The sequence below is a fragment of the Atractosteus spatula genome, chromosome 14 (genome assembly GCF_055471065.1).
Source record: "Atractosteus spatula isolate fAtrSpa1 chromosome 14, fAtrSpa1.hap1, whole genome shotgun sequence".
NCBI classification, from domain to species: domain Eukaryota; kingdom Metazoa; phylum Chordata; class Actinopteri; order Semionotiformes; family Lepisosteidae; genus Atractosteus; species Atractosteus spatula.
The window spans coordinates 4,183,496-4,202,474 of record NC_142719.1 but is presented as its reverse complement, the minus strand read 5'-3'; the positions used below and the strand labels follow the sequence as shown (position 1 = coordinate 4,202,474).

Genomic DNA, 18,979 nt, shown 5'->3' with positions numbered 1-18,979 from the left:
TATTCCGTACTGAAAAGAAAAGAGACACAACATTTTGGCTGTGGAGCCTTCTTCAGGTGCGAGGGAAAGAGGGAAACGGGTCAATCTAAAGACTGAGAGAACAAAAGAGAGACGAGGAGTATCAGGACTCCGGAAGAAGTAGAAGAGAGGTGAAACTCTAAACAGCCTCACCACTTTCATAGGAATAGCATCAAAGACTATAGCATATTCACGGGGAGTGATAGGAATCTTACATTTTTCAAAAAATTCTGTACATGTGAACAATCTGCCCTCTTCATTTAACAATTGGGCCACTAGCCAGAGTTGGTCATTTTCCTGCATTATTGTAGCTGTAGCACAGGGCAGCTCTAATGACATCAGTATGACTTGAATCCTCACTGAGCATGCGCAACTCGTGGAAAACTACTGTCGGGAACGTCCTGCTTGTCAGCTAAACCGAGAACGAAAGGGGTAAATATTGCAAATACCCCTGGTATGTGGGCAACACCCCCTCACTCACTGTGTGGTTCCCCGATTCTTGTGATGGTTTTGTTTTGTGTTGCCAAGGTTTTCGTAAGGCTTAAGCACTTTATCTTTGACAAAGTATGGTCGATGAGAGTAATACCAAAAGAGAAAAGTTTTTTTTTTTACTGTGTTTACCTAATATGTAATATAGACTTCACCCCCTATCGTTTTCTGCGGTGGACGAGCAATGTCATCAACAGATTATGTGAAAATACAAATGTCTTTGTCAGATTCCTGTGTTTTCTTAGTGTCAGTGTCGCAGTTTCCTTTTCGTTATAGTGCCAGCTGCGTGTACTAAGATATGATGGGGGTTGTAGTTCGCTTAACATAAACTTCCCGTTTCATGTGCCGGAGCTAGCGCCTTTGTTGAACTACGTCACCCATAAAGCTTTACGGTTATATTGTCCGGAAGTATGTATATGTGAGTGACGCTAGGTTGCTAGTGTCGTTCTTTCCCTTTGACTAACAAAAGGCTACTGTGTTTTTGTTTGGGTTAGACATAAAATTGTAATAAAGCTGGGAAGTCCTGTGACTTACACTGTAAGTACGAGAATTGGGGAGGTGCATTATACCGTGTGTGTGATTTGTTAATCTTTTTTGTGTTTTACCGGATAAAACGAATTCATGATGTATTCATCCTCAACCTACAGGCATTTGAAATATATTAGTCGTGTGCATGCGAAGTATTCACGAACAGCGAAGCATAATTTCCAACTCGGTGTCAGGGCTGGTTTTGTAGGTCGAAACATGGGCTGAAATCTCATCTTGAAAATATTTGCTTTAATTATTGACGTTTTTCCGTTGGGTAAAAATGGCATTCAAAACGTGTATTTTAAAGCATATTTTATCGTCATCGAAATCAACCGTCAGTCAGATGACCTCGGATTATTCTCTGTTGTCTCTTTTAGTGCTTTAATACATTCTTATTAGTAACATTAGCATCGCTAAATCTTATGTCAGTTCAGTCGAGGAAATCTAGGATAATTGTCATTCAAGGTCAATAATTTAATCCTATCCGAGTGAAACTTCTGTCCTAAACGCTTAGCCCAACCTAAGCAACAGCGACGTTTGCTGCTCTTTCAGAATTGCTTTGCTGGCAAAGGCGTTTGTACGTGAAATAGTTGTGCAGTAAACAGTATTAGTCCTTCTGAAATCTGTAAAATTGTTGCTTTTTTGTGGTGATGTGGTGATGGGGGTGTGGCTGTTTTATGTACATAGAGTGATTATATATAGTATGTATAAATGTAGCTTATAAAGTGATTGTATTCCTACCCTTGGATACAAAGTTGAGTTATAAAAGCATAAGTTTGCTGAAATAACCCCCACGCAGTCAGTGTATCCCATCCAAGCTGGGCCCATAAAAATCTGTGTTTTCAGAAATGCATACGAATCCTAAAACACTGTGGGCCTCTGTGTAATGTTGAGATGTACTGCATGCATATATTGTTGTGTGTGTTCCTTACCCAAAGGGTTGTGGGAGTGTGTTGAAAGAGCTGCTCACCCATGTGGTTGACGCCAGCGTTCTGGCCGTTTTTACAGAACGGACTGGATGAGACCCTTAGATCAATGAACTGCTACCTACACAGGCCGAAGGGCCTTTTGTCGTCTGTGACCTGTCTTATGTATCTTATTAATCCCTTGTCCTGCTGCAGCTCTGAAGCATGTCTGGGTTTCTGGATAACATCCGGTGTGGCGAGTGTGAGTGTGTGGACTGGGGCGAGAAGAGGAATACTGTGGCTTCAATAGCAGCTGGAGTACTGGTAGGTCATGGGTGGGAACAGGCACAAACTGCATGCCTTCCCCACCTCTCTTTCTTCTCTACTGTAAATGACACAGCCGGGCTCTCTTCATGCTAAACCTTATCTTAACAGTGGTGTCAAAACATTTCTGTTTGCAAACCAGATTATTTACAGTACGTGTCCGATTTAAAATAACTTTTCTCTGTTAAAAAAAAGACCTTTTTAACAGCTGTCCAGACTGTGTTTTAAAGAGAAGAAATGTTGAGCAAGATTATCCATCATACATCCATTTTCTAACCTCTTGAATTTTTTTTATGTTTATGATGTAGGCTCTGAATGTGCTCGTCGCCGTGTGGTGCATTTTTAGTGATGTTATAAGGTGTGATACTGGTAGTAGATTAATGTGCATTCTATTAAAGAAAGAACACCTGTTTTATGCAGTTTTTCACAGGATGGTGGATCATCATTGATGCAGCAGTCAAGTATCCCTCCCAGGATGTGTTCAACCATTCCTACCACACATGTGGGGTAATAGCAACCATCGCATTTCTAATGTAAGTCCCGGGAGCTGGTGTGTGTTTTTCCACTGTAAGAAGTACCTGACGTGTGTATGATGTTGATACAGTACTACAGGGGTTCCCAGTGCTGGTCCTGCAGGCCCACACAGCTGCTGATGGGCTCTAGTCACACAGGTGAACTCTTCACTGACCTAATAATAGGATTCATTTACATTTCAAGTGTCTGATAGTTTCCAGTGCTCAAAACAGATTGGAGGTATGTAACATAATATACCAGTCCTTTAAGTGGAAAAGGAAACTTGCAACTATTCCACTCAAGCAGCTTGTCAGTGCAGTTAAGGCGCTGAATCAATTAAGGTTGTGGGTTCACATCCCAGGTGGAGATACAGCTGTTGTACCCTTGAGTATATTTATAATGTGGCAGTGGAAATAATAGAACTGTAGCTTAACACATGAGATGCTATGACATCGGAGCCTTGAAGAGGAAGTTATAACTGTGTGACTTTCTTTCCATCCATGTGGTGCTGTTCACCATGTTTCCTGGCACACATGGTCTCGTGTTTGGTGAAAAAAATGTCGAGTGAGAGCTTCAGGCAGGGACTGAGCAATTGTTTTTAAAAATTGTAAAATAGAGAGTGTGACCTGTGCCAAACTGCATTTTCTGCATCGTGTATTTGTTATAAAACTTCCACAGGTTCAGATCCTATTTTAGGTTTACATGCATGAGAGACCACATCCTGTTGATAGCATGGACTTCCTCATATCACCGATGTGACACCTATGAAAAAGTGAAATGAGCACCTTCACCTCCCTTTACAGGATGGAGTCGTGTCAAGGAAGACATCCCCATCCTTACTTTCTTGAAAGAAGACTTTTGAATGGCTGAACAATAATAATTTTGAAGATACTGGCTAGCCTCCAGCAGGTTAAAGCTCTTGGGAAGGATACTTTGCCATGTAATTACACCAAATTCTATAGCTGTGACTCCCTGCCTGTCAGACCTTTGTTTCACACTACATACTGACGTTTTATGTGGTCCCCTTTCAGGATCAATGCTGTCTCTAATGGTCAGGTGCGTGGAGACAGCTATAGTGAAGGATGCTTGGGTCAGACAGGTATGTCCGGTTTTCTCGTTGTAGTTGTACCCTTGGCCTAAACATCTGTCTACTTTTTCCTGTCCTGTTTCAAGAATCTAGTTTTCAAAACTAGAAACTAGGAACTAGGAATATTAAATTTCCTGTCTGTATTTTTCATTTCAATAACCGGGTTGAACTGAGGCTCATTCGATGAGGACCAGGAGCAGTTTGTTGGTCTCAGCAGTGCCCCCTGTGGCTTTCAGCACACATTACAGACCAAGAGACCAGTTCAGCAAAACAGTGCTCTTGTGTAAAGAATGGAGTTTTGGGCTTTCACTCTCTGTGCTGTGCTCCAGGTCTGGTCCTGGAGGGCCTGTGTGTCACCAGCTTTCCTTTTTAAGTCGGCACTCAGAGCTCACTGTTGACTCAGTCGGACCGGTTTTCCTGCTCCTTCTAGCTCTTCGGGGGCTGCTGCTTTAGAGAGACCCGGAGAGCATGTGGCCAGTCCGGTCTTCCAAAACCGGAGCTGGACCTTGCTGCCATGGGAAATGAAATTTCACTCACATGATCAGAGTTTGATGCTCTAGAGGCCTCTGAGGCTGAGATGAGCGATTATTCACAGCCCAGACCGTCCCCAGTGTTGAGCCTGTGTCTTGTGTGTCCTAGGAGCCCGTGTCTGGCTTTTCATTGGCTTCATGCTGGCCTTCGGCTCTCTCATCGCCTCCATGTGGATTCTCTTTGGGGGGTATGTGGTGCCACGTAAGTGCTCCTTTTTTAAGTTAAAGTTGCATTTTTGATTGAATCCTATTTCATCCAAGCATGAAGTCAATGCAGTTATGGAAAAAAAATGTTTGTGTTTTCTTATGAGCTGTGATGCATAGTGAATACTGTTACTGTAGTGGTTTGCAGTCTTCAATTTCAAAATTCAAAAACTTATCATGCCTGACAGTCTGAACACATGGAGGCTCTGTGTAATGTGCAGAAGGGAAATGGAGCTCAGTAAGCATGGTTTTAGAGTGTGTGTTCTTTAAGATAAAGTAGCTTTTCCAGTTGAATCCTACTACATCAAGCGTGAAGATAATGAGAACAGTTTAATGTATTCAGTAAGCCATGGCTGACAGACAGCAATAGTTAGAGTGCAAATCCCGAGTAGGGCACTGCTGGTATACCCCCAAGAGAGAAATTTCACTCAAATGACTCCAGTTAAATGCCCAGCTGTATAAGTGGGTACAAATGTCAATCGCTTTGGGGAAATGTTAATGGAAATGTCTTGTTTATAGGTTGAACTGCACTCGATTAAAGGAATAACGATTATATTTGGTAATCCGATTCAATCACCTAAAAAATGAGCTTCATATCAAACATTACAGTCATCTGCTCTTATGCATTTACATACATGTATGTGTGATTTAATGTTTTATTTTGCCTTCTAGAAAAGCCAGTGGTTTATCCCGGTATTGCAGTGTTCTTCCAAAATGCGTTTATTTTCTTTGGGTGAGTGTTTTCCTATGAATCTTGTGTCAGGAGCCTCAGATCGCAGGTTCGAGGTGAATCGAACCTTTCTGCTCTGACGGGCTGGTGTGGCTCCCAGGGGCTCTGTACACAGGGACTTCAGGGGATTTGTTCTTTCCATCCCATTGGCTTACATTATGTTCAGTAGACATTTGAAGATGGAAAGTGGTGCAAACAGTAATTACTGGCTTTGCAGGAGTATAAGTAGTTGCAGTTTAACCGTGACTTGTTCAGGGTTGAATAACTTCTTGAATGAATATTGCATGTTACATATTGGAGGGGACCCACTTCATTTACCCCATGGGGTATAGCAGCCATTCTGCACCAGTAGCCCCTCTACAGGGCAGGTCAGGTGTAGAATTGAGAAATTGACCAGTTGAATTAACTGGAACCTTCAGGGAGGCCAGAGGAGTTTATCCAGGACACTGAGGTTCACACCCCTGCTTTTAGAAACAGTACCTTAGGATCTTTAATGACAGGTAGTCAGGACCTCGGTTCAATGTTTTGTCCAATAGGACAGCATCTTGTACAGCATAGTGTTCCCAGTCACGATGGTGTAGAGGAGCATTGGTTTGGAGAGCCCTGTCCACAGCAAAGAGTGCCTCCTACTGGGCCACAAAACCACAAATTTACAGCACAACAGCTGGTACACATAGTCTGAAATCTGAGAAGTCTGTGTATTATGTGTATTAGTACGCTGCTTCTGTTCATTAAGTAAGAATACTCCATTTTGTTTCTTTTCTTAGGGGCCTGGTGTTCAAATTTGGCCGCACTGAAGACTTATGGCAGTAATGTTCTGTACTTCCCATCCTGACCATCTTTTTTTTTCTCTCTCTTATGTGCTTATTGTTTCATACCGTTTTATAAATGTTGTACACCTTTTACCTCTATAATTGGTGTGGTAACCCAGATATTCACTTTCTGAAACTATAGCATGGTGTCAGTTTACACAACACTAGGTGTGCTGCTTTGTCCTCCACTACTCTTTTTATATTGCTTACACTAATAAAGGCGTGTACAGACGCAAGCAGAAAAGCATTCGCCTTGACAAATTTCCCATTATAAAAAACAATTTATACTCCAAACACACCAATGCCTTGAAACTGGAACACTGAACTGTGATCGATTCATGCAGGTCATAAAAACAGACAAACTCAACCTTTTAGTTGATTAATATTACTCGTCATCTACTAACTTACTTATCCTTTCCTGAAATTCATGTGAAAACCATGCAGAATATTACATTAGTGAGTTACTGGGAATAATCAGCACTAGGGAGCAGGAAAATTATTAAGAACTTTAAATGTGCTTTTCCCTGGAATAGACAACATGTTGGGGTATTTTTTCTGCCCCTTTATTTTAGATGTGAATCCCACCTAATTTGGAATGTGTTGTTTAAAGACAAGAACTCCTGGCAATAACTGGCAATAACTCCTGTTTGCTCTCTTGGGAGAATAAGACACGCTGGTGCCTTGGTTAAGACACACCCACCTGTAAGAGCCATTCGTTTCCTGACTTCCCAATCCGCTGCCCAGTGATGTCATCATGCTGCCACCCCCGCAGCTGCCCCCCAGGTCACAGGAGTCTCCGTTTGTGCTGGAAACCTGACTGATCTCAATTTTAATCCAGCTGTGATCGGGGCTCGTACCCATGACGCCTAAACCACAGAGGTCAGTCCAGAAGTGCATTTACTGGCTGAGCCCTTCGTGGGCACTCCTCTGCTGCCGTTTTTTGCAGAGTCAGTGGTCTTTCAGGTGCTTGTGCTTTTAAGTGTTTGTCCTTTCTTGCATGCTGATTCTTCCAATTTGGTAGTAGTTCATTGATCTGCAGACTGCATGCCGCTGTTTCTTGAAAGAACCCAGGGTATCGGCTTCAACAGCATGGCTGAGTATCTTGTTCCACACCCCCACATCTATCTGGATAAAGCAGTGCCTCCTGTTCTCAGTTTTAAATGTATTGCAACTTATGTTCATCTTTCACCGTTTATTCCAAAAACATGAACATAGCATGCTTGGGGTTTGCTGGCAATACTCTTCTGTATGTTCATTCTAGATGTACGGAAGTTTATTTTGAGGGATAGTCTTCTGTACTCAGAAACACTTCTAATAGTACAGGTATGATCTTTGTTTTTAGTCTGAAAGTAGCAGTCTGTTCAGTAACTTGCAAACCACTTCAGACTTCTTTTCTGGACACTACCTACAAAGGCATTTGAACAGTTTGGTCTGATAATAAGAATTGATACTGACATGGATATAGCTGAAATTATTTTGTTTCCTCTTGCAAGGATTTAAAAAAATCTAAAATGCCTCAGAAATCTTATATATACAACATTGTACGATTCGCAAATAACAGTAAAATGGAACTATTTTATTTTCAAAGTTCTAAATTTTGGGATGCCAAAACTGGTTAAGTCCTATTTTAATGTTTTGTTTTCCTTGTTGGAGCAGTACAGAATGTCCTTTTTATATTGCCAAATTATTTTCTCATCATAACTTTAAGATAACACATTTTCATGATATTTTTAACTTTCTTACAAGAGGCAAACTGGTTTTTCAAAGGAAGCACAATTTCTAGACCTCTGAGCTGTCATGCTTTAATGTTGCAGTTTGTTTTCAATTTGGGGGAGAGGAAAGATTTGGCTTGCTCCAAAAGGTTCATGTTACCCCATGAATCTGCTGCTGAAATAGTAAAGCTCTGTAATGTTGTCTTGAAAGAAACGTTTCCTTACAAAACTGACATTTTAAATTCTACTTTGCTGTTCTCTGCTAAGATTCTTTCAGAAACTTGACAATTATGCTTTTTTTAGCTATTAGGGTCTTCAGTAAAGCACTAAAGATGAGACTAAATTTGTTAGTTTTTTTTAAAAGGTACACATTATACCTGGATATTGTATTTTTATTGATATGTGAAGGCAAAGCTGGATTAAGATGTTTAGTTATTGGCCTACCGAGGAAATGTTGCATACGTTAGCCTGCTGTTTAAAATTGGGAGGGTTGATGGTTGTTGTTTTTTAAACGTATTGCACACATTAATGGAGACTTACAGCTTTTACAGTTAGTGAATGTAACTTTTATATACTGTATGTTTTAGATTGTAAAAACGTACCTTTAAAACAAAATAAATAAAATGGTATCTTTGAAACCTTGAAACATTTTTTGTGACATTTTTATTTGATAGATTGTGCCGAGCCATATAGTTTATAACTAATTTTTGCATAGCGGTATTTGTTCATAAGCATCTGGGTTCACTTTTAATAAGCTATAGTTCTAGCAGATTCTATTGAAAACCAAAATCCAGAAACAAGTGAGACCTGTGAAAGGGCCATTTTATAAATATCCTTCTTGTGTTGTGAAAGTTTGCAGTTCGGCACTTCAATTAAAAAGTGCAATATTGAGGGTTAGGTTTTTTAATTAAGACTTCAAAAAATTAAAAATATGAAAATGTGTAGATGGAGAGGGAAAAGAGTACTGATTAATTAACAATGAAATAATTATTGTGCAATGGCAGTGTGTCAGCTCAATTTCAGCTGAGTATGTCTGAGAGAGCTCTATGCATCTTATGGTAGACACCAGTGATGGCGGTGACGGTGCCCTCTAGTTTGGCCTGTCAACAAACATTGGAATATGTCCCTGATGGGGAAAAAAATGAGTGTAAATGTTATTGTTCCTCAGTGCGCAATTCTCCTCTTGTTGCCTGAGTAGGCTAAGTTCAGAAACGTTTTGTCTTTGTAAGTAACTAAACTTCAGTTCTTTTGTGACTGCAAAGACGTTCATTGAAAGTAAGGCAAATGTTCAGAGCTCCAATAGATTGAACACTCTTTCCATTACAGGGACATACTGTATACTAGCTAAACTAGCTAAAGCTCAGTTCATTGCAACATCTAGCCAGAGCAATCAGAATCTACTGGCAACCCAATTTTAGCAAAGAAAACAGAGTGAGCATTTATAAAATATGAAAAAAAATACATGTATTCCATACAAAATTTACATATATTTCCCTTGAATAAGGTTATATTGTCATTTCCAGTTTAGAAGAGTCCATCAGACCGCTTTAGAGCTGTGTTAGAGTTTCATCGCCAGGTGTGGAAACTGTAAGAGAGAACAGGTGTGTGTTTAGCAATAGCTTATAATTATCATTTCATAGCAAATTGGAATTGTAGCTTGGGAACATTGTGTTTGACAGCTGGGTCCTGCGCAGTATGTAGCACAGGAAGGACATCGCTGATGCAAGTGGTATAATGCACTATTCCTTACCTTCCAATAGGCTTGGTCATCAAAGCACTTCTTATCATGAGGTGCCTTCCAAAAGTTCCATTTTAAAAGATAACCTAATGTAGAAAAATAAACATTATTGATCGTTAACAATGTCCAAGGCAGTTTTTTTATTCAGAGTATGTCTGTGCACATGGAATCACAATATACAGTTAAAGGACATAACAATTCTGTATGACCTAACCGTTTACAACTGAATAGGCCAGACCAGACATCAAATGATTTGTCACCTTGTCTAGAGAACTTGCTTTCTCTGTGTGTATAGTCACACACGGTTAACAAGCAGTGTGCATGTGGTGTTAATCTATATGTTAAGGAATTGCACCTGACAAGCCAAATCTTCCATCACTCACCCGTTCCCAGTCCCAGAATGAGGCTGAGAGCAGCAGTCACTGAGAGGGCAGTGAGCTGGAACACGGCCTCTTTCGCAGTGCTGCAAGAGACGATGAAGAAGGGCTCAGACAAAGAGAACAGCTTGGGCAAGCACAGAAAGCTGGGAGAAGAAGTCTCTCAATGCAACACGAACTGATTGAACCCTAAAATAACCTGGATCGTCATCTTGGCCGACGTCTGTGTTGGAATTATTTTTAACGATCTTTTTTACAGGTATGTTTTTCATTGTACATTTCGATTGTTGTGGTAACAGGAGATACTTATAAATGAACGCACTCAGGGCGAATCTCAGAATGAAATGTGATTAGGTGCTGGAGCCCTGTATCTTTTCACCTGCTTTCATGAGGAGAACGCTACACTATGTTGTGGAGTGTCACGTACAGTAAAAAGCTGGTCCAGTTGGTGGCCAGTTGAATGGTAATATTGGCAAAGACGCCCAGGATTCCTGGGATACCATGGACATATTGGACCCCGCAGGTATCGTGGACTTGGAATAGAGAGGCCATTAATGGCTGAAAAACAAAAGCAACAGGTTTTAAGCCAAAATTCACAGTTTTTTCATATATGCAAGTTTAAAGATGTACTGTAAACAGTGCAACAAAATTAACTGGGACTCGGGATACATTTTTTTTTCCAGTGAAGCAGAATCTGCCTTTTCTTTTGCTTTAAAAGCCAAGATTTTTAAAACTTTGTCTTGTAGAAACAGTTTCTTGTAGAAACAGTACATGCACACCAATCTAGGAATAAGAACCGTGGAATAGTGGTCCAGACTCAAAGGGATCAGATTTGGCGATCCAAAATTGAAATTAAAGGTCTTTTAAAATATTTTCCGTTATAAATAAAATCTTGCAAAATTGAAAATCATGAACGCTGTCATGGTGGCATTACACATAAGAAGTCCCTCCTCAGTGCACTGAGTTTTCTCTTTCTGAGATTTACCTGGCAGACGACGAGAGCAAGGAAGGACATGTTCACATGGGGGACAACACAGAGACACCAGTTCACCTAGACAGCCTGCCCTTGAATTCTGGGAGGCCACAGTAGTTGTGGAGAACGTGCAAAATCCACACAGCAGGCCCTCCAGTTCGGCATAAAACCCAATTACCCAAGAGCTGTAAGGTAGCAGCAGTGACTAATCATCCTGCCCCTATATGATTTATTAACTTAACGGACTGGGGTTTTATCTCTCACCCACTCTTCTGCATTACCTTAATGTACTGCAGCCCCAGAGTGGAGGTCAGTCCAGCAATGACCCCTATCGTCATTGCTACCCATGGCGCTTGGATGACTGTAACCGCAGTTCCCACAGCCACTCCTCCGGCCACTGTAGCATTGTGGACGTGCACCTGCAAAACAGGATCTGCTTTCACTCCTTTGTACAATTATTTTTATACACTGAATTTACTTTCGTACATTTTGCAGTTTCTGCAAAAGAATATTATCCTGTCATAAGTGCATCGTATCTATATCGTATATAGAAGAAGCTGATGCATGCCTACGTTGCCAGACTAAGATGATTTGTATTCTAAGCATATCTAGTAAAAACAGGCTCTGAAAAGCTTCCCATCCCTCTGTGAGAGGTATAATTTTTAATGGATAACTAGCAGAGGAAGAGCAGGAAACCACAGAAACTCTAGAACACCTAGAATATCTTGGGCAACAAGAAATGAAATAGGGGAAGGTTTCTAGGGGTAATGAAGTACAACTGTGGATAGGAAAGTACCATGTTTATTTTCCCTTTCTTGCTGGTCAGGACTGACAACCCAAAGGCAGCGACTGTGCTTGCAGCCAGTGAGAAATAAGTGCTGTAAACAGCACTGATCTTCTGAGCAGTGTCTTCAATCAGCACAGAGTTGAAACTGGGCCAGAACATCCACAGGAACAGTGTCCCTAGAGCAAATATTTAGATTTGTTATTACTCTGTGCACCAATCTGTGTGCTTTAAACACTGGTTTTTCAGATTTTAATAACATAGTCACTTAATTAACTCATTTTAATACACAATGTTTCCAGTATTGACTCTTCGTTTGAATATTTTATTCTAGATTTTCGGCCATGAATGTTAATTGATGATAATTTATTGTTTCATATGACTCTAGATTGATAAGCCTCTTTTTATCTGAGCTTCAGTGGTTTCTGGTACTGATGCGGACCAACATTTTTAAATTACCACCAACGCTGTTAGTTTTGGTCTTTATCACACTGTTATACCTGAGCACGAGTTGCCTCCTGAAAACGAATGATACTGTGAGAAGTGAGATGTCCAACGGGGATTTAATTTGCAACTCTAAAAGTTTTAAGAGTTCATTGTGAAATCCCGATAAGAGCAAGACTCCGAAGTCATTGCAGACCTCTCCCTCAGGCTGGTACACTGCATTGAGCCAGTTCCAGAAGTGATGTCACCCCCCTCTGAAATCTAGACGGTATTAAAGTCTGCTGTAGAGTCTCTCGTCAGTGGTGCTGTGCGTGACTGGAATTGAACCCCCAGCAGGGCCAGGGAGAGCTGCACACACTCACTCTACTGTATCAGATTCAGGTGATTAAGGTTTTAAAGGGCATGATTCCCAAATGATGGCAGTCATGCCCTTTGAAGGAGGGGTGTTACTGAAGCACCTACCTATCATTGAGAATAAATCCATCTTGGTGTCAGACTTTTCTTTTTCATGTCTGGGCTGTAGTCCAGGCCGATAAGTAGCCCAGGAGAACATCACCCCAAAGTATGTTCCAAAGACATGGAGCTGCCTGATGCTTTCAGTGAGGTCTACCTGCAGAAAAAGAAAAGGCATCTGTCCAGCAGTATGTCCAGTACAGAGTCTCAGTGACCCAGAGCCTCACGCAGCAGACAGTGGACACAAGATAGGATACAACCTGGACAGGACGCCAGTCATAAGAAAAACACTGCTAGAAGTCTTAAATATGAGTTAAAACTAAATCCCAAACAGCTGAGTAGAATTGTGTAGTTCAGGTGGGTAGCTGCGTCAGCACGCATAGGCTGCAAAGGAACAATAGATTTATTCCCTGCTGAAAAGAGAAGAAAGAAAACACAACGTTTCGGCTGTGGAGCCTTCTTCAGGTGTCAGTTGACAGTTGACACTTGAAGAAGGCTCCACGGCCGAAATGTTGTGTTTTCTTTCTTCTCTTTTCAGCAGGGAATAAACCTATTACTTGTTCCTGAGTAGAATTATGACTTGCAAATGTCCCAATCAAGCAGCTTGCTGGTTTGAGTAAGGTTTCAATTAGACAACTGAGCTCAGCTGGAAGGAAATCCAGCAGGTGTGAGGTCCTCTGGGACCAGGATCTGCTACATCAACTACTATTACTATCAATTACCATCCTCCCAGTGCTGCTCTGATTCTAGAAATAGACAATGCGTAACTGCAAGCACTTGCGCACTATCTGGTGTTGCACAGTGAGGCCCTCTCTCATGGCTGGAAGAGTTAAAACAGCAACAGCAACAGGAATGTCAAAGATGCAAGTTGTCAATGGCAACAAAATAAAGAAATGGGTATTTGCAAAGTTTGCTAAAATGCTTAAAATTGTGTTGCTGAATGATTACCTCCAGGAACCTGAGGAGGATCCACTGGTTGAGGATGAAGCCAGAGACCTCCAGGAGGGCCATGAGCAGCAGCTGGATGGGGCTGGTCTTTCCCAAGACGACTCCCATAGAGACAAGGGCTGAGACCGCACACAGGTTGGCCGTCACCAGGCTGATGGCAGACAGCAGTTAGTGAAGTCAAGGCACAGTACTTTAGAGCTTGCGATACAAGACAACTAATGGCACTGTACAGTCCATGCACAGTTTGTAGCGCTTCATGGGGTAAAGTAAACAAAACCTGAAATACTGCCTTACATGTCCAAAATCATCAGAGGGAAAAATGTTTGTGAAATCTTTGTTTTTGAATGCATTTTATCGGCTTTCATGGAATTAATGTAAGTAGAGAAGGAGAATCCCTTGAGATAAAGATCACAGGCAGTGCCAGCAAGTGGTGAAAGACAGACTCCGATCACACTGATTGATGAGGGATTGGATGAAGAATCCAAGAGTAACTTGTCTATCTGAGTTGTAGATGCCTTGTCTAGCAAATGAATTAACTTTTTTTTTTTAGTTCTCATGCAGCATCTTTAAAAATCCCAAGCTGTGTGAAGGAGACACATCTCCATTCTTTAATATCATTCCGAAACCTACATTCCTACATTTTATTTTTATTCTTTTTCAATCTAGCGTTTTCGAAACGTAACAGGAAAAGTGAGACACTTCACTTAGAAGCTTCTTCCACTGGCGTGAACCTACTTATTCCTAGTGAGGATCATAACAACCTATAGCCCACCCTAGAAGCACAAGTCTGAAGTCTTAAGGCTGGACTCTGCACCCTGGATGGGACACCAGTAATGGACAGTTGACCACACATGGACAAATGAGAGACTCCGATTAATTTACCCAACAGTCTTTGGGAGGTGGGAGAAACCCCATGTGGACATGGGAAAGAACATGCAAGCTCCACACAGAAGGAGCCTCAGGCAAGAATGAGACCCAAGACCCAAGAGCTCTAAGGCAGCACTGCTGTCACACCACTGTGCTAAACTAGGTGACAATCACAGTTAACTAAATAATAACAAACAAAAGAGAAGCAAAATATTTTTCTAGAAGAAATTTTGTAGAGTTGGAGGACGTGCTGTGTTGCAAAACCTCAGCGTGTTCAGTTCCATTTACCTCCTCAGGTTAACCACAATTGTCCTGTTTCCGAACGCAAACAAAAACCCGTTCATCAGCACGGCCCACTGCACGGTCATGGCGGCCACCAGCACGTTGAATCCAGAGCTGCTGAACCCGTATCGCGCCAGGAAAGTTCCCAGGAAGCCAAAACCCAGGAACACCATCACATGGACATCTTGGAATTCTGTCGGTAGTGGAATGAAGTAAGAGCTTTTGAAAGAGGACTCAAACAAACTCTTTGGGAAATCTACTTCTTATTAACATCTAAAAAAAAATACATAGTAGGGTTCTGGAAAATTACTTCTGCAACAACAGGAATTTGAAGTGCTTTAGATGGCACAAGGGTGGTGTGTTCAACAACTGACATTAACACAGGAGACAACGACTCAGGAAGACGTCCCCCCTGTCTTTATGTAATTATAACTTTAGCATGATTTGATCCCTTCCTAACACATCCACAGAGCAGCAGAGTCCGAAAACACCCATGGCATTGTTCTGGGTTTACACCAAACTCAGAAAAACATTTTCGTTTTTGGCGTTCAACTGTGCAGAATATTCCCTTTTATCACAGAAGCCCGAGTCTTATCTACTCTGACAGCAGTGAACTCCCCTGCGCTCTCCTGTAAACAGAAGCAAGGCATCACCCTTATCGCCTGCTTGCTGCTGCTCTGCTCTGTCCTGATTCTGACTGCAGCACCTCATCTGGGCAGAGAGCTCCAACAAAACCTGCCAGCAGCCCGCCGTTAATTCCACAGCCTCACACGGGTGCTGGCTAAAAGTGTGGAAATGTCAGAACACCGCAAGGATCTACGACTAGGAACTGGAGTGGAGACCGAATAGCTGCAGGTGTGAGCTCCAGAGCTCGGTTTAGTGTGATTTCTCCTCCTCCCTGTGGTGAGGAAGACAGGAGAATGAAGACCAGGTCATGCAAAGGCTTATATAGCTTCTGCATCTGCCAGAAGCTTAAATATCCTCACAGTGCTTGTAGTCTCCATATTGGCTGGTAATTCTTCTGACGTATCACAAGTTACATTATATACTTTAGAATGATGCCTGCAGATTAGCTGCCCTGGTGAGACATCTTCTCACAAGAGGCTTCACCACTGTCAGTAGCTCACCTTAAAGCATTCTGAGAATGAAATTGAACGCGTGATGCTCAGAGCACGAGGATGTAATGGTCAGTTCTGCATCTTGTGAGCAATTGCATGTGCGTCGAACAGCTGTCTGATGCCTTTTCGCACAGGAGAAGAAGGAAAGTGCCGAAACTGCAACTTACCAGGGTAGAGGTGGAGGTCTGGTGGATTCTTTGCATCGTAGGAAGCAAAAAAGAAAAACACCAGTATGAACGCTGTTTCCAAGAGCAGAACCAGAAGAGGCAAGTGTGGCCGAAGACTTGGAAAGTATCTAGGAGCCATTACAGGTGCTTGCTGGGCATTGCTCCTGCTGTCTCTAAGAGTGTGCCACGAGTGACACAGGGAAAACGGGCTGCCTCGCCATGAGCCATGGGGGCGTTGTGCAGGCGGCACACGGAGAATCCTTATCTGCCCGTGACAAAGCACTAGCCCTCGACAGCTCCGCTCACTGTAAGTGCAAAAAGCATGAACCCGAACTGAAAGCAAACACAACTATTCTGTGGTAATCAAATGGTCATGAGCTTTTGTAAAATACTGGTCTTTGTGCAAGCTGCTTTGCATTTTATACTCAGGTGACACAGGCTGGCTATGGACTGCTGTAGGATAAAGTAGTGCCTTGCTGGACAACAAATTTGGTCTAATAATTAATTATAATTGCTTGCACTTATATAGCGCATTTTTGGACACTCCACTCAAAGCGCTTTACAGGTAATGGGGACTCCCCTCCACCACCACCAATGTGCAGCATCCAGGATAGAGAGAATAAAATCTATTCTTTTCCAGTTGCGTCTGTTACTGATAACGGGAGAGAATTACAGACACAGTGAATGCATACAGTGAACACACGGCATTGGGTCTGGACGTTTCGTGGGGTTTCACAGAAGCACAGTACTCATCTAGGGAATTCGAGCGGTCTGCTTGGGAATTCGCCGGGCAACCTATCAGTTTTGTACCTCTTCTATCCAGCAGGGGGCAGAGTTGTGTGTTCCGTATAGGGAGTTCTAAACCTGAATCAGAATCTCGTCATTCATCGCAGCTAAAACTTCTCATTTTAGCTGACAGCTTGCGTGTGAAAACCAGCTTTATTATTGCAATCTTTACATTTCACGAGTGTCCGTTTCATCTTTTTTTTAAAAATAATGACGTTAAACTACTACTACTGATTTTTTTTTTGGTGATGCACCTATGGTAATTCAAGTAATCTGCTATTTTTACACCTACTCTTGGCATCGAGGAAAGAACTTTGATTTCACAGAATGGTTCATTTCAGAACAGCAATACGCACATTTCAAAGCCTCACCAGAAGTAAGCTTTTATTTTTTCTGTTGTATTTTTTTAAGGAAAAACCTTCAATTCTTTTGAGCTGCAGTAAAGAGTAATTGAATAAAAGGTTACTGTTTTAGGTAGCATCTGACTTAGAATGGATGGCAAAGCTACTTTTCCGATACGAGTACTAAACAACCCACAATACGATAATTTTCGCTTCACCCTGTTAGACACAAACAAGGAAAATATAACTTTTTTAAAGGGGTACTATTCATTTCGTTGTGCAAACCATCCTGAGAACATTTTTAATGTCACGCAGCAAGAGTGTTCAGGAAGTTGACAGTGGGAAAGTAATACAGAAAGTGGAATCAACACTTAAAAATGAAATGAAACGACGCCGACAAACCGCAGGAATCAGTTGCAAGCGATTTCTGCTTCAAGCACTAACAAGACGTTCACGAGGTTTCAGGAAAGGGCTGGCTCTCTCTCACCCGTGCTACCAGCTAACAGCGCGGGGGATGCGGTAGAGACCAGATCTGAAGTCTCAGCAATCTCAAAGAGAAAAGCTGCGGGCATTAAAAGCCGAGCCTCAAAGAGAAAAACATGCCAGCAGTCTAGATTTTAGCTAGGATTATACGTGTCTCATAGATTTAATAATAATCCCTTGCATTGATAAAAAGCTTTTCTTTCTGAAAGATCACAGAGTTCCTTACATAAAGGATTCTGCCCATTGCTGTGCCCGGAGCCCAGTAATTTAGCCAGGACACGCATTGCAGCATTGGGGTTCACATTGCAGCTCTTACAAAATATAATAATAATAATTGCTTATATTTACATAGCGCTTTTCTATACACTCCACTCAAAGGGCTTACAGGTAAAGGGGATCCCCTCCACCACCACCAATGAGCAGCCCCACCTTGATGATGCGACGGCAGCCATAGTGCACCAGTCTGCTCCCCACACACCAGCTCTCAGTGGGGAGGAGAGCAGAGTGATGGAGCCAGTTCAGAAATGGGGATTATTGGGAAGCCATGATGGGTAAGGGCCAATGGGAAATTTGGCCAGGACGCCAGGGTTACACCCCTGCTCTTGGGTGTTAAACACCCTGGGATTTTTAATGACCACAGAGAGACGGCGCCTTTCAGTAAGATTTTCCAGAAATGTGGGATCCTTAATGACCAAGTAATCAGGATTTTAGACAGTTTAGACATCTTAGCTGAAGAGGGGTTCCCTGTCCTCCTCCTGGAGGTGTCGGGTTAGCAATTATCCAGAGGGAACAGTGCCTCCTACTGGTCCAGCAGAACTATTTAGGGCTTGTGACCCTGAAAGGCAGAAGGCAGAAGAAAGACTGAAGGCAGCTGGCTCTTTACTTTCCTCCCCAGAAAATCAAACAGGCTTCAGTCAAACCACTGCAGATAAAATTCACAACTCGAGTAGAATTTACCAGGTATATACTGGCATCTGGCGTTTCTGGCTCCGGGCATGATAATATATTGCACAGGGCGAAGAACAAACTCATAGCTTTGTATACCATTAAGATTTTACAATCAAGGAATAACGGAACGTGCATTTTGAAACTGCCGCCTGGCTTTAGAGATCTATAGGAAGTCCAGCTCTCTGCATTGTGTGCCAAGACCAGTGCTCTGGTTATGCACATTGAGAGACACGCCACGGCAGAAGCATGCGGAATATCTGAGGCCACATCCAGTAGACGTGGAGCCTCCAATCGCTTCCACTCCAACAATGTCACAGAGCGCTTCTTCTCAGGCAAGCTCGGTACTCTGCCCACTCTAACTCGGGATCTCATTGGGCCACGGGTTGCCGACTGCGTGTCGTTTTTCGGTGCCATTGGA

General features: G+C 42.2%; 2 protein-coding genes across 3 annotated transcripts; one reads left to right on the top strand and one right to left on the bottom strand.

The window, feature by feature from the left end:
* The first annotated feature begins 375 nt into the window (after positions 1-375).
* tmem50a (transmembrane protein 50A) lies at positions 376-8,498 on the top strand. 2 transcript variants are annotated; one of them, XM_088932215.1, is made up of 7 exons: positions 376-450; positions 2,157-2,264; positions 2,685-2,797; positions 3,809-3,876; positions 4,504-4,596; positions 5,271-5,331; positions 6,096-8,498. In XM_088932215.1, exons 2-7 carry the CDS (start codon positions 2,166-2,168, stop codon positions 6,139-6,141), a joined length of 480 nt encoding a protein of 159 aa, XP_088788341.1. In that variant the 5' UTR covers positions 376-450; positions 2,157-2,165; the 3' UTR covers positions 6,142-8,498. The 2 variants fall into 2 exon arrangements, with proteins under 2 accessions (XP_088788341.1, XP_088788340.1); XM_088932214.1 differs by lacking the exon at positions 376-450 and adding an exon at positions 897-1,044.
* A 792-nt stretch (positions 8,499-9,290) lies between these two features.
* Positions 9,291-16,270, bottom strand: rhd (Rh blood group, D antigen). Its single transcript, XM_088932213.1, has 10 exons — positions 16,004-16,270; positions 14,725-14,911; positions 13,570-13,720; positions 12,631-12,778; positions 11,737-11,903; positions 11,222-11,359; positions 10,395-10,525; positions 9,974-10,053; positions 9,603-9,676; positions 9,291-9,437 (listed from the first exon to the last, which is right to left on the bottom strand). The coding sequence occupies exons 1-10, from the start codon at positions 16,140-16,142 to the stop codon at positions 9,411-9,413; spliced, it is 1,242 nt and encodes a 413-aa protein (XP_088788339.1). The 5' UTR covers positions 16,143-16,270; the 3' UTR covers positions 9,291-9,410.
* Positions 16,271-18,979: the final 2,709 nt, after the last annotated feature.